This window comes from Vigna umbellata, chromosome 9, assembly GCF_029865625.1.
Source record: "Vigna umbellata cultivar VRB3 chromosome 9, Vumbellata_1.0, whole genome shotgun sequence".
In the NCBI taxonomy this organism is placed as follows: Eukaryota; Viridiplantae; Streptophyta; class Magnoliopsida; order Fabales; family Fabaceae; genus Vigna; species Vigna umbellata.
In genome coordinates this window covers 9,460,639-9,473,662 of record NC_142173.1, presented here as the reverse complement: position 1 = coordinate 9,473,662, position 13,024 = coordinate 9,460,639, and the positions used below count along the sequence as shown (strand labels likewise).

Here is a 13,024-nt window from a genome sequence, read left to right as displayed (position 1 = left end):
AATTCATGTTAATTAATTACTTTATGTATGATTTTTGTTTCTTTTAACCGATTATTTTTGTGCTCTTGTCCTTCATAGGCGCATTTTGCTTTCTCTCTCACTGTGAGGAAACTTTATTCCGACGAACTCACCTTTTGAAGATTAGTTTTCGTTTTCGTTTTGAAGAACTTATTTGTTGAACTTGTTTGTTGCTTTTTTTTTGTTGATCTTGTTTGTTGTTGTTGTTTAGTTGAACTTGTTTGTTGTTGTTTGATTGAACTTGTTTGTTGTTGGTTATTATTGTTTGCTGGTGATACTACACTACATGTTCATTTGTAATTTTTTTTGCTTTTCAGGTCTCGTAGAGTTGTAAAAAAGGATTACAAATAATTAAAAAAAAAAAAAAATTGATTAACGTCGAATATTCACAAAATTCGACGTTAAGTTAAAGTTGTATATTAACAAAATTCGACGTCAACGTCGAATTTTTAAATTCGACGTAAATTTAATGTCTTCTGATATGACGTCATTAGCGAATTCGCTGTTAAAAGCCCAAAATATTCGACGTTGTACACGATTTTTGTACTAGTGTCAATTTATAAATTCTAGTGGTATTCTCGTTGATCGAGTAATTATAGTGGCTGAACAAGTGTGTTGTCAGACCCTATTCACTAAGCGAGTAGATTTGGTGGTTGGGCGAGTATGTTATCAATCCCTATTAATTGAGCGATTGGATCTTTTGTAACTAAGTGAAAATATCATAATTTTAACTAAATTTGCATATATTCCTTATTATGAGTTTAAAATGTGTGATTATGTGAATGTTAAAACAATGGTTGGTTTATCATATGATATAACAATGATGGAATCGACCAAAGAAGGAATTGGTTGTGGTGTTGTTTAGTGTGTGCCTTAACATATGAGAGTTAAAAGAAGTAGATATCCTGATATACATTCAACTCATATAGAGATGAATGAGATAAGGGAGAGAATGACAAACGTTTTTATCATAAACTTTTGGTCTTAAGTGTGAAAGATTAACCTCGTGAGTAGTAGAGTGATAAGTCCTGCATTTATGATTCTACAAAGTATAAATGTTACTAGGGTGCACAATTGCAATGAAACTCTTTGTCAAAACATGTATCTGAAAAATTGAGTATAAAGTCAATTGTATGTATGTCTTACCTTGTTGTCTCTTTTGGTTATCTTTGTGTGTGATTTTTTTTTTTTGTGATGATCACCTTATTGGTATAAACAAATGAATAATAGGTTTGAAACATTTCTAGTGAAAAATGGTGATATTATAGAGAAATCTTCATAATCGGCTAGTAATTTTCTTTAGTTGATATTATAGAGAAATCTTCATAATCGGCTAGTAATTTTCTTTAGTTAGTTCAAATCTTTACTTTTGTTTTATTAATCTTATGTGTTGTTTTATAAGTTGAAAAAGATTAACTTTTGGACATTACATAAAATGTATTAAAAATATATGATTTTATTAAGTATTTCAAATGATTTTCATTTTTATTTAAGTATACTACTATCTACAATTTGATGGTAATGGTATAATTATTATTTCTGTTTTTCTATTCTAAATTTGTTTCTTCACTCTCAAATCTCATACAATTTGTGTTAACTCATTTATAAAAACGAGAAGAAGTAATTACTTAGCGAGTTACACGAGATTAAATAAATGAGGAACAAATTAATTAACGAGTTAAAAAAGAAAAAAAAATCAAAAGTAACAACTACGTATTTCCTTACCAGTAAAAATACGTGGATGAAGATAAAAAATATTTTGATTATAAAATAATTTTTTTTAACAGATACAATAAAGCCTTTTAAGAAGTTGAATTGGAAATATTTAAATTTATCATGCCTTTAAAATTTAATTGAATCAGAGATGTATTAGTAAAAGATTATAAAAAAGCATATAGTATTCTTTTCTTACTCAAAACCTCGTATCATGTAATGTATGTACTGGTTTGGGTTTTGGGTTTTGTTGGCAGCAAACCTATATCTTGGATCCCATCAGGTTGGAACCTACACAAAGGTTGTTGGTAACCGGTGAGTGTTGAAGAGAACGATGGCAACGTCAACTATGGATGTTCTTCATTTCCAGCACACCCCTTTTTACTGGTGAGCACCTCACAATCGCTTCTTGTTTTTGTTCTCATCGTGTATGCCTGATGATTCTATAGTACATTTTGTTGATAGGATGAATTAGTCTATAGTTAGAATTTACAGAAACCAATTTGTCCATATTATTCTTTTTAATGATGTGTAGGGTTTTAGTTTTGGAGTTGGTGTCCATCAACATTTGGGGACAATTAATGTTTTTTGTCAATTTATTTAGTTTCATCCTCTTAACTAGTTTGTTTGATTTCCTTCTGTGTATTTTTTGTTCATTTTTGTAATATTAAATATGGTAATATTCTGTAGAATTTTCATGATTATTTTCTGGATATTTATTTGTAGTGAGGAGAATGTATACTTGCTTTGCAAGAAGTTGTGCAGTGATGGAATAGCAAAAGCTGATGGATCTGATCTTTTCGTTGTATTCATTTCCAATGAAAAGAAACAGGCATGTTTTATTTCTTCCTCGTGTTGGTGTTGTATGTTCACTTTTTATTTCAAGGTGTTTCATGGAAAAGAATTGTTATTGTGAATCTTAATTGCCAGTATTTGCCTTTTGTTTGAAGTTTTATTGATTTTTTTTTTGTCTATTTTCTTTTCAATTGTTTTTTTTTCTGTCCTAAGATATAATTAATACCTTGCTTACTCTTGCAAAATAGTGACCGGACAGAGTAATAGTGGTGGGGTAGGGAATAATTCTGTGGCTCTTGCACTGTGCAAGTTGAATGCGAAGGAAAAATATGTCAAGTTTTTGTTAATATTGCCATTATTTATCTCTCATCTAATTTGCTTCCTTCCTAGTTATGTAAAGCTGACAAGCAAACAGACTACTAATTGCATTGCATGTTCAAGTCTTTATGCAAGTCTTTTCTCACCACTGCACTACATATCTAATTGAAGAGTTTTCCAGCTACTCGTGTATATCTTTCTACAAAATTAAAATCCTTTTTCAGTCAATTTCTGAAGTATTTGTCTTAACTTTTGTAGATCCCACTATGGAATCAAAAGGCTAGCAAAAGAGCTGATGGGGTGATTCTTTGGGATTATCATGCAATTTGCATTCAGGTATTGCCTAATGTGTATTTCCTTTCATTTAGTTGTGGGGGCTAGTTAGCTAGGTTGTGAAAGCAGTTTATTTTAATATCTAAATTTCTCATTATAGGGATCATTTGTCATGCTTTTGTTGTGATTGCATTACAGATAAAACAAGGAAATATCCCTCCACTTGTATGGGACTTAGATTCAACCCTTCCTTTTCCTTCACCTCTACCCTTATACGTGTCTGAAACTATACGACCATCTTTTCAACTTTTTTCTGATTATAACAGGCAAGGCACTTTCTGTTTTATTTGCCATTTTTTTCTGCTCTGATGAGTATTTTTTGTGCTTTATAGTTTTTTTTTTTATGTTTCTAACTTGCAGTTGATAGAAATGCAAGTCCAGGCTTTTATGTGTCACATGATAGTGGCCACTAGCCACATTGTTTCTCTTAAGAAATTGAAATTGATATTGTTTCTTTCACAAAGGGCTAATGCTCAATCTATAAATGAATAGATTTAACTTCCACTTTTTCCTTTACATTTTCCTATTTATTTAACTCGTTAATTCCCTACCTAGCTAATAAATATCATAATTGTATTAACTAGTTCCCTTTTTTCCATAGCCTTAACACTGGATTCAATTAGCCCCTTGTTAAGACAAAACTCATTGGCAAGCGTACTAAATCGTTCAAGCAATATAAAATGATAAGACTAAGTATCGTTTCTCAAGAGATTCGTCTAATACTAAATAATTGTATGATTAACAACTCATCTAGACTAAAGAGCCAAACATAAATTTACAAACATGTAAAATAAGATAAAATTACAAAATATACAAGGTGGACTTTGGTAGTTGAAGACAGTCAAGAACGGAAAATGGTCAGAAATTATATGAATTAACATTGCTAAGGTTAGGTTTCACCAATTCACTCATGCATATACAATTTCATCTCCCCTCCATCAATACACTAAAGTCAACCCACAAAAACACTTCAGCCCTAATCCCTTAGGTGGAAGAGCCTAGATTTCCCTATTAACTGCCAAACCCTTGGTCAATCAACAAGCAAAACCTGCATTAAGATCTAAGATCTAAGACAACAAATGGGTCATGTTCCATCCCTAGAATTCATGTCCCCATTATGCCTCTTATTTCAAATCTAGTTCACAAGATACCTCATACTCCATGAGTCACAGATCAAGTCATGAACGTCCCCATTACATGCAAGCATTAAGATTGGAAACAAAAAACTAGCAATTGATGGAAAAATCATATATATAATCAAATCACTCAACAAATACACCAGAATTCAGAGGCTACATCTATTCCCAACAAGATGGGTTTGGCTCTCCATTTCCATGGAGAGCCTTGGAGCTTACAAACATGGAAGATGGAAGAAGAAAGAGACCCAATAAAGGAGAAGAAGATGTTCCCACAAGCTCCTCGCAACCTCCATGAGCTCCTAAAGTGAAATTGTGCCTTATAACCACCAAAGACCCATTTCCCTTTGTGTTTCAGAGCTAAATAAACCAGATCTGCCACATCAGCACCGACAATGCTTAGCATTAGAATCTGGGCGCTCAGTGCCATGCTCTCAGGAAATGGTCGCTCAACGCTGGATTTGGGCGCTCAATGTCTTGGCCATTAGAATCAGCATTTGGTCTTCATAAGGGGTGGTGCTCAGTGCCAAGCTTGGACGCTCTGCGTTGGGTCTTGTAGTCTCTCATTTTGTGCATATTCGCTTGCTTATGTGGCTGATTCAGCTCTATACATTGGTGGAGGTTCTTCCAAGCACAATATTAGCTACAAAATAAGGGGATTAGTGATGATATTATATCAATGTAGCCCAAAAGGCAATTAGTTATATAAGTAAGATAAAAGAGAGGATTAAACAAATTTCAAGCTAGAAAAAAAGTTGATTTTGTCAAGAAAATGAGGCTCAGATAATGGTAAGAATTAGCATTATCACCCCTTATTAGTGAAACTTAGCCACTGGTCTCTGTTCTTATTTTAGCACAACTTCTAAACCTCTGTCGGGTGCATCTGTTTCTATGATTGAAGTCTTAGAGAAATCAGTTGCCTTGAGTGATGGCTGGATTGTCAAACATTTTTTCATGCTCTGAACACTGTTGGCGTTTCCAAGCCTCAGTTAAAGCTGTCTTTTCCAAGAGAAGAGTTCAAGGTTTGGCAATTTTTCCATAGTCTCGAGTAAAGTTCCTGTAATATACTAGTTAGACCTAGTAGTCTCCACAATCCCTTGAGATCTGTTAGATATATTATCTTTATTTTATATTTATCTTTTATCTTTATCTTTTATCTTTTATCTTTAGTTAATTTGTTATTATTTGTATTTTGGGCTTAGCCCATATTTCTTCTATTATAAATAAAGGACCCTATGTGTATATTCAACACAAGAGAGATTAATCCCGTATATAGTTTTTCACTATATTCAACATGGTATCTAGAACATAAGGTTCTTTGTTCGTTGGCCCTGCCCACTATAACCACCATCGCCGTTAGAGTCGTCGTCGTCGACGTTAGAGTCATTGTTGCCGCTGTCACTGTCCCCAGAGCATTAGTTTCAACCAGTGACAACAATTTTTCTCGTCTCGGCCAAGCAACCACAACGTCGTCAAGATGCTACCATCGGAGTCCAGACATGCTTTCACGCATCGATCACAGTTTTCTTCCACTATATAGCCATTCGTGACAGTACGTGTGTCGTTGTCTCCATCGCCGACTACCTTCATTGGACTCATCACGACCTGGTTGTGTTGATTGGGCCTCTTTTGAGTTCTAGGTTTTTTTACTCTCCTGCTTGTTCATGACTTCTACCCCGTCCATATATGCTATGTTAATGTGCACTTATCTATTGATAAGTTAGATGATACTAATTATGCGACTTGAACATTAGACGCTAAACTTTGGCTTAAGAGTAAGGGGTATCTTGATCATATTACTCAGAACGTGACAACTATTGATTCTGCTGCAGTTACCCATTGGTTGAAAGTTGATGCTCAGTTATGCATTGTTCTCAAGGGTACCCTTCATTCCTCTTTCAAACAAATTTTTTGTTCCTATGAAACATGTTTTGAAATCTGGGAACATGCCAAATTATTGTACACCAAAGATACTCAACGTCTTTATGGTGTTTGTCATGATCTTCTCAATGTTCTTGCTCCTCGGCGTCAGGACTCTATGACTGATTATATGGGTAAAATTCATGCTCTTTTTCATGAGTTTAATGAATTATTGCCTCTTGCCAAAGAAATAGAGCAACGGTCAAAGTTCTTCATGCTACTAGCATTACATGGCCTTGCTGATGAGTATTCTCATATTCGTGATCAGATTTTGGGTTCACCTGTTGTTCCCACTTTGACTTCTACTTGTTCCACTCTTTTGCGTGTACCTAGTAAACCCATCAATGATACATATGTTTCCTCTACGTTGGCATCTCAGCATCGTGATCGCAATCACTTTCACAAACCGGGAAAAGGACGTCTCAGGTGTAACCATTGTGGCAAGGTAGGCCACACGATTGACAGGTGTTATGCATTACATGGTCGCCCTCCTAGATTTGCTGCAATTGTTCAAACTGCTTATTCGTCACAATCACCTACTGGGGATCCTCCTTCATCTGATATTACTGATGACTCTGTTATTTTTAGTAAATTTCTCAAATGGTATAAGGATCAACAACCTTCTAGTTTCACTGCATTTGTAGCACACACAGGTACATCTTTTATTGGTCTGAGTCCATCTTCTTCTCTTAACTCTTGGGTTCTTGACTCGGGAGCCACATATCACATTATTGGTAACAAATCTTTGTTTTCCTCTTTGTCCTCTCCAAATCCTTTGCCTTTTGTTACAATGGCTGATGGATCTAGAGTTTTAGCTTTTGGGACTGTTAACATTTTTTCCTTTTTTATCCATTGATAATGTTCTTTATGTCCCTGGGTCTCCTTTTAATTTATTATCTGTCAGTCGTCTTACTCGTTCTCTTGATTGTGATATTTCTTTTAACAAAGATTATGTTTGTTTACATGACTGGAGTTCGAGACAGGTGATTGGCACTGGATGTGAGTCTCATGGTCTTTATCATCTTCGTCCCTATACACATATTGGTGCAGTTATGGAATCTCCATCTCTTCTTCATGCTCAGTTAGGTCATCCCAGTCTTGCCAAATTGCAACAACTTGTTCCTAACTTATCCAAGTTGTCCACTTTGGTCTGTGAGTCGTGTCAATTAGGAAAACATATTCATAGTTCCTTTCCTCGTAGTGTCTCACAACGTTCTTTGTCCCCTTTTGCCTTAGTTCATTTTGACATTTGGGGACCTAGTCGTGTTCAGTCTAATTTAGGTTTTCAATATTTCGTTACTTTTATTGATGATTATTCTAGATGCACTTGGCTGTTTTTAATGAAAAATCGTTCTGAGTTATTGTATCTTTTTCAAACCTTTTATAATGAAATTAAAATTCAGTTTGATGTTTCTATTCAAACTTTGCGCAGTGATAATGGTTGTGAATATCTTTCCCATTCTTTTAAACAATTTATGGCTTCTCATGGTATTCTCCCCCAAACTTCATGTGCTTATACACCTCAACAAAATGGGGTGGATGAGCGCAAAAATAGACATCTTATTGAAACAACTTATACTCTTTTAATTCATGGTAACATTCCTCAATATTTTTGGGGTGATCTTGTTCTTACTGCATGTTATTTCATTAATCGCATGTCTTCTTCTATTTTAGAAAATAAAATACCTAATTTTATCTTATTTTCTCATGAACCCCTTCACCCCTTACCTCTAAAAGTTTTTGGGTCTACATGTTTTGTTCATAATTTTGGTCTTGGTCTTGATAAGTTAGCTCCTCGATCACACAAATGTGTTTTTTTAGGCTTTACTAAATCAAAGAAAGGATACAAGTGTTTTTCTCCTTCTCTTGATCGTTGTTTTATATCTGCAGATGTCACATTCAATGAGTCTTCCTTTTATTTTAATGATCATTCTTCTTCTGATATGTCTCCTTCTAATACTATCAATATTCATGTTGTTTGTGCTCCTCCAATTGTGCCTAGTTCACCAGGTGTTTCTCAACAACCACCAAGTGACTCAATTGAAGTACCAACTACCTTGTCTCCTTTGGCTCCAACAACTGAGTCTACCCTTCCAATTTCCCTTCGAAAAGGTATACGTTCTACCCGTAATCCCTCTCCACATTATCTTGCTTTAAGTTATCATAGACTGTCTTCATCTTTTTATACCTGCCTTTCGTCTATTTCTTTTGTGACCATCCCAAAATCTGTTACTGATGCCTTAGCCCATCGTGGTTGGCGTTAGGTCATGCTAGATGAACTAAGTGCTCTTCAGAGTAGTGGAACTTGGGAGCTTGTCCCATTACCGTTTGGGAAATCTATTGTTGGTTGCAGGTGGGTTTTTGCTATCAAAGGTGGTCCTGATGGAACTATTGATCGCCTCAAAGCTCGTCTTGTGGCCAAAGGTTACACTCAAATTTTTGGGTTGGATTATGGTGATACTTTTTCTCCAGTGGCAAAGATGACATCTGTTCGTTTATTTATAGCCATGGCGGCTCTTCAATAATGACCTCTTTATCAACTGAATGTCAAAAATGCATTCATTAACGAAGATCTGTAAGAAGAGATTTATATGGAGCAACCTCCAGGATTTGTTGCTCAGGGGAGTCTTCTGAGTTGGTATGTCGTCTTTGCAAATCCTTATATGGCCTAAAACAATCTCCTAGGGCCTGGTTTGGAAAATTTAGTAATGTTCAACAATTTGGTATGACTCGGTGTGAGGCAGATCATTCAGTCTTTTACCGTCACTCGAGTGTTGGATCTGTCTACTTGATAGTATATGTTGATGACATTGTTCTTACAGGCAGTGATAGTCATGACATCCCTCAGATGAAACAACATCGTTGCAACCATTTTCAGATCAAAGATCTTGGCAAACTTAGATATTTCTTGGGTATTGAGGTGGCACAATCCAACGATGGTATTGTTATATCTCAAAGGAAATATGCACAGGATATTTTGGAGGAAACTGGGTTAATGAATTCAAAACCTATGGACACACCCGTGTGTTAGATGTTAAGATGTGTGTTTCTGTTATTTGGGCTCAGCCTATTCTGTATTAAGGGCATTGGCCCATATCTTACAATATAAATAAATTACCCTATGTGTATGCTAAACACACAAGGGATATTTTCTCCCAATCTTCTTTATTCCTCACACCATGGATCCTAATACTAAACTTCTACCAAAACAGGGGAAGCCTATGTCAGATCCCGAGAAATATAGAAGACTGGTTGGAAAATTGAATTATCTTACAGTTACTCGTCTTGATATTTCCTTTGCAGTTAGTGTGGTAAGCCAATTCCTTAATTCCCCATGTGAAGATCATTGGAATGCAGTTATTCGTATATTAAAGTACATTAAAGGATCTCCTGGAAAAGGGTTGCTATATGATTCTAGTAACCATACAAGAGTGGTTTGTTATTTTGATGCTGATTGGGCAGGAGTTCCTTCTGATAGAAGATCTACATCCGGATATTGTGTCTCCATTGGTGGTAACTTGATCTCTTGGAAAAACAAGAAACAAGAGTGTTGTGGCAAGATCTAGTGCAGAAGTAGAATATAGAGCTATGACCTCAGTCACTTGTGAGCTTGTTTGGCTTAAGCAATTGCTTAAAGAGTTACAATTTGGAGATGTCACTCAGATGACGCTTATATGTGACAATCAGGTTGCTCTTCATATTAGTTCTAATCTTGTCTTTCATGAGAGGACCAAACACATTGAAATTGACTGTCATTTCATTCGAGAGAAGATTGTATCTGGAGATATCAAGACTGAGTTCGTCAATTCAAGTGATCAATTAGCAGATATTTTCACTAAGTCTTTATGGGGACCGAGAATTGATTATATTTGTAACAAGCTTAGTACATACGATTTGTATGCAGTAGCTTGAGGAGGAGTGTTAGATATATTATCTTTATTTTATATTTATCTTTTATCTTTAGTTAGTTTGCTATTATTTGTATTTTGGGTTTAGTCCATATTTCTTTTATTATAAATAAAGGACCCTATGTGTATATTCAACACAAGGGAGATTAATCCCATATATAGTTTTTCATTATATTCAACAAGATCAATAACAATAGATGTTAACCTAGTTGCCATTACTTCTTAGTGTTAGCAGATACCCCATCTTCTGTATAGTCATTCCCAAAACACTTCAATCATCTCTACTCAATTGCCCAAAACACTATATTGTTCGAAATCTTTGGTTCAACCATTTTAGATTTGGAGATATTTGTTATCTTATCAGGAAAGTCATGCAAAGATTAAGAATTTTATTGATTGTGATCCATTCTCTTACAATAAAAGCATCAAGGATGACTTCGACCAGCACATCCTCCTCTATTGCTATGACCTATCCTTCCACAAGCAGATACCATGGCAAAAGCTTTAGTAGATTCTTGAAGATTTTCTGCCTTTAAGGGTTGGAACAGAGTTGTGTTGTTAGGCTTTCCATTTATGGTGCTTCTTGACCAGTTAAGATTTGATCCCAAATATGATCAAAATTTGCATTCATGGCACAAAGAATCATGACCATATATAACTTGTCTAACTTTTCCTTAATTTCTTCCCGTGAGTTAGTTTCTAAGAACATCTTTAACTCTTCAATAACAGATTGACCTTGATAGAAACCCAGAATTGAAAAGAGACAAAAAAGTAATATTCTTTATTGTATAGACTGTATCACAAAGAATAGGAGACCACTCTCTCCTCCAAGGGTTCCCCTTCACAAAGAGTCAAAGCTCAATCTACAAGATTATCCAAAAGTCCCCTGACACAAGACCTCTCTGCCTTCTTATAAAGGCCCCCAACCAATTAATCAACTCACAACTAATTCCTAATCTATTTTTTTTTATTCTGCACACATTACCCATTATATCCTATCACCTTATATCCTATCAGACCTTCAAAAATGAAAGATTTCATATCATGATCTGTGTTTAAGAGATGCCAATTTATGGGTAGAAGCATTAAGTCTCTGATTGTCATTTGCAAAGATGATTTTAAGCCTTCTTCCCAAAGAATTTACATGTTTTGAATATTCGGAGGGTCTCCAATATATAAGGTTCCTCCACTTCCACTGATGATATTTCACTACCATCTTTTTCCAAGTAATAATGAAAACCTAGGCAAAAAAACCAAAGTTCGGCAGAAGTATATTAAGATAAATCATTTTTAACATTTAGTTTTTCCAAAGTAACTGTTGAGACCCATAAAGCGAGTAGGCAGGTCCAACATATATGTTAGAGTGAGACCCCAGAGAGATCAAAATTTCCCTAGGATTCTAGGTTACAGATCGATACAACAATTTTTTTTTCTCAGAATATATTATAGACTATTCTAACACAAATCTTGTTTAAAAAGATTTTCTAAGGATGTCAAAAACATTTCACATCATGTCAAAATTTGTTTGTTCATGATATCGCAACATATCACCTGTAAGTAACTTTATGTATAAACCTGCTTTCTTTAGGTGTGCTCTTCAATTTTATCGATAAAATAATGTATTGATCATCGATATTGATGTATAGTTGCTAATCAAAGTGAAGTATATGAAATTGTTTCTTATGATATCTCAGATTATTCCGAGTTGTGCATGCTCCACTATTTCTTCGTAGTTTTGCATCTGATAGAAGACATATGAAAGATTCTGGTGGAAAGTGGATTGAAGAACCTCCTTCACATGAGCCTATAGTTGCAGAAGGTAATGACTGAGAAGTTTGTATAGTAAATTGGACTAGTTTGACTTTGACATTAATAAGTGAAAAAAAAAGTTGGAAATATTTTATCAGACCAAACATATCTTAGCTGGGTCATGTTAATGTGAATTTCACCAAGTCACGTCAGTTGTTCAATGAAGTGATTAACATACAAGATTTTTCTATTAACAAGAAAAGTCTAGCAGTGCAAACTGGGGAAGAACTTTCAATATTGGATCACACAGCTATTCATTAGTTATTTTTGTTAAAGAATACTCTGTTATTAATAGCTCGAGCCACAGTTATACACTTAATATAAAGAATCTATTTCTCAGTTGCTTATTTTTAAAGTATGATGATCCATGCAGATGGAACAGTGCACAACCTGAATGAATACATTAACATATCTGTCGCTGATGCTATCACTGATGTTACTATCAGTTCAGTCAAAGATGTAATTTTTACCCAGAAAAATGGTGTGGTGATAAAGGCTAATCAGCTTGTGGAATTCATCTGTCAGTTATCTTTAGAATAGCCCCATTCATATGGCTCCCCTGGTTTGTATATGTTCAGCTGCTATACAAGATACTGTCAAATATTGTCTCCCTTTTAATGGGTGTTGTAAAAATGCTTCTTTTGAAGGTATCTTTTTGAGAGTGGTGTGCAAGGAATGCAAGTTTAAGCTACATTTTTTACTGTAATTCTTCAATACTATCCGTGGTTTATTACTATATGGTATGAAGAATGTTTCGTAATCTGAACTTTCTCTTGTCGAAAGACCAATTTTACTAAGAAAATAATCTTAATTTTTTATATGAACTTTTTAACTTGAACAAAAAGTTTGGCTAGTGGTGATGTAAGTAATAAGCTATTGTGTTCTATGAAGTCTCCATGTAAATATAAAATCTTTATTGGTTTTAAATCTGTCTAAATTTGAATATTTTTAATTAATTTTTGTATTGAGTGTGAAAAAATGTTTTTTATTTTATTTTTCTAAATGTATTGTATAATTTTATTATTAATGACACGATATGGTTGCTTTTTTTATATTTTATTTTTCTTGTCTTTA

At 34.5% G+C, this 13,024-nt stretch overlaps 1 protein-coding gene and 1 pseudogene across 2 annotated transcripts; both read left to right on the top strand.

Annotated features, from left to right (window-relative positions):
- Nucleotides 1-1,911: 1,911 nt before the first annotated feature.
- On the top strand, nt 1,912-12,643 carry LOC148192490 (protein N-terminal glutamine amidohydrolase-like). Of its 2 annotated transcripts, none has more exons than XM_088098961.1 (6): nt 1,912-2,118; nt 2,458-2,563; nt 3,103-3,180; nt 3,316-3,443; nt 8,236-8,345; nt 11,836-11,960. In XM_088098961.1, exons 1-6 carry the CDS (start codon nt 2,066-2,068, stop codon nt 11,898-11,900), a joined length of 540 nt encoding a protein of 179 aa, XP_087955087.1. In that variant the 5' UTR covers nt 1,912-2,065; the 3' UTR covers nt 11,901-11,960. The 2 variants fall into 2 exon arrangements, with proteins under 2 accessions (XP_087955087.1, XP_087955086.1); XM_088098960.1 differs by lacking the exon at nt 8,236-8,345 and adding an exon at nt 12,324-12,643 and having other exon boundaries at nt 1,925-2,118.
- On the top strand, nt 8,358-11,829 carry LOC148192491 (secreted RxLR effector protein 161 pseudogene; annotated as a pseudogene).
- Nucleotides 12,644-13,024: the final 381 nt, after the last annotated feature.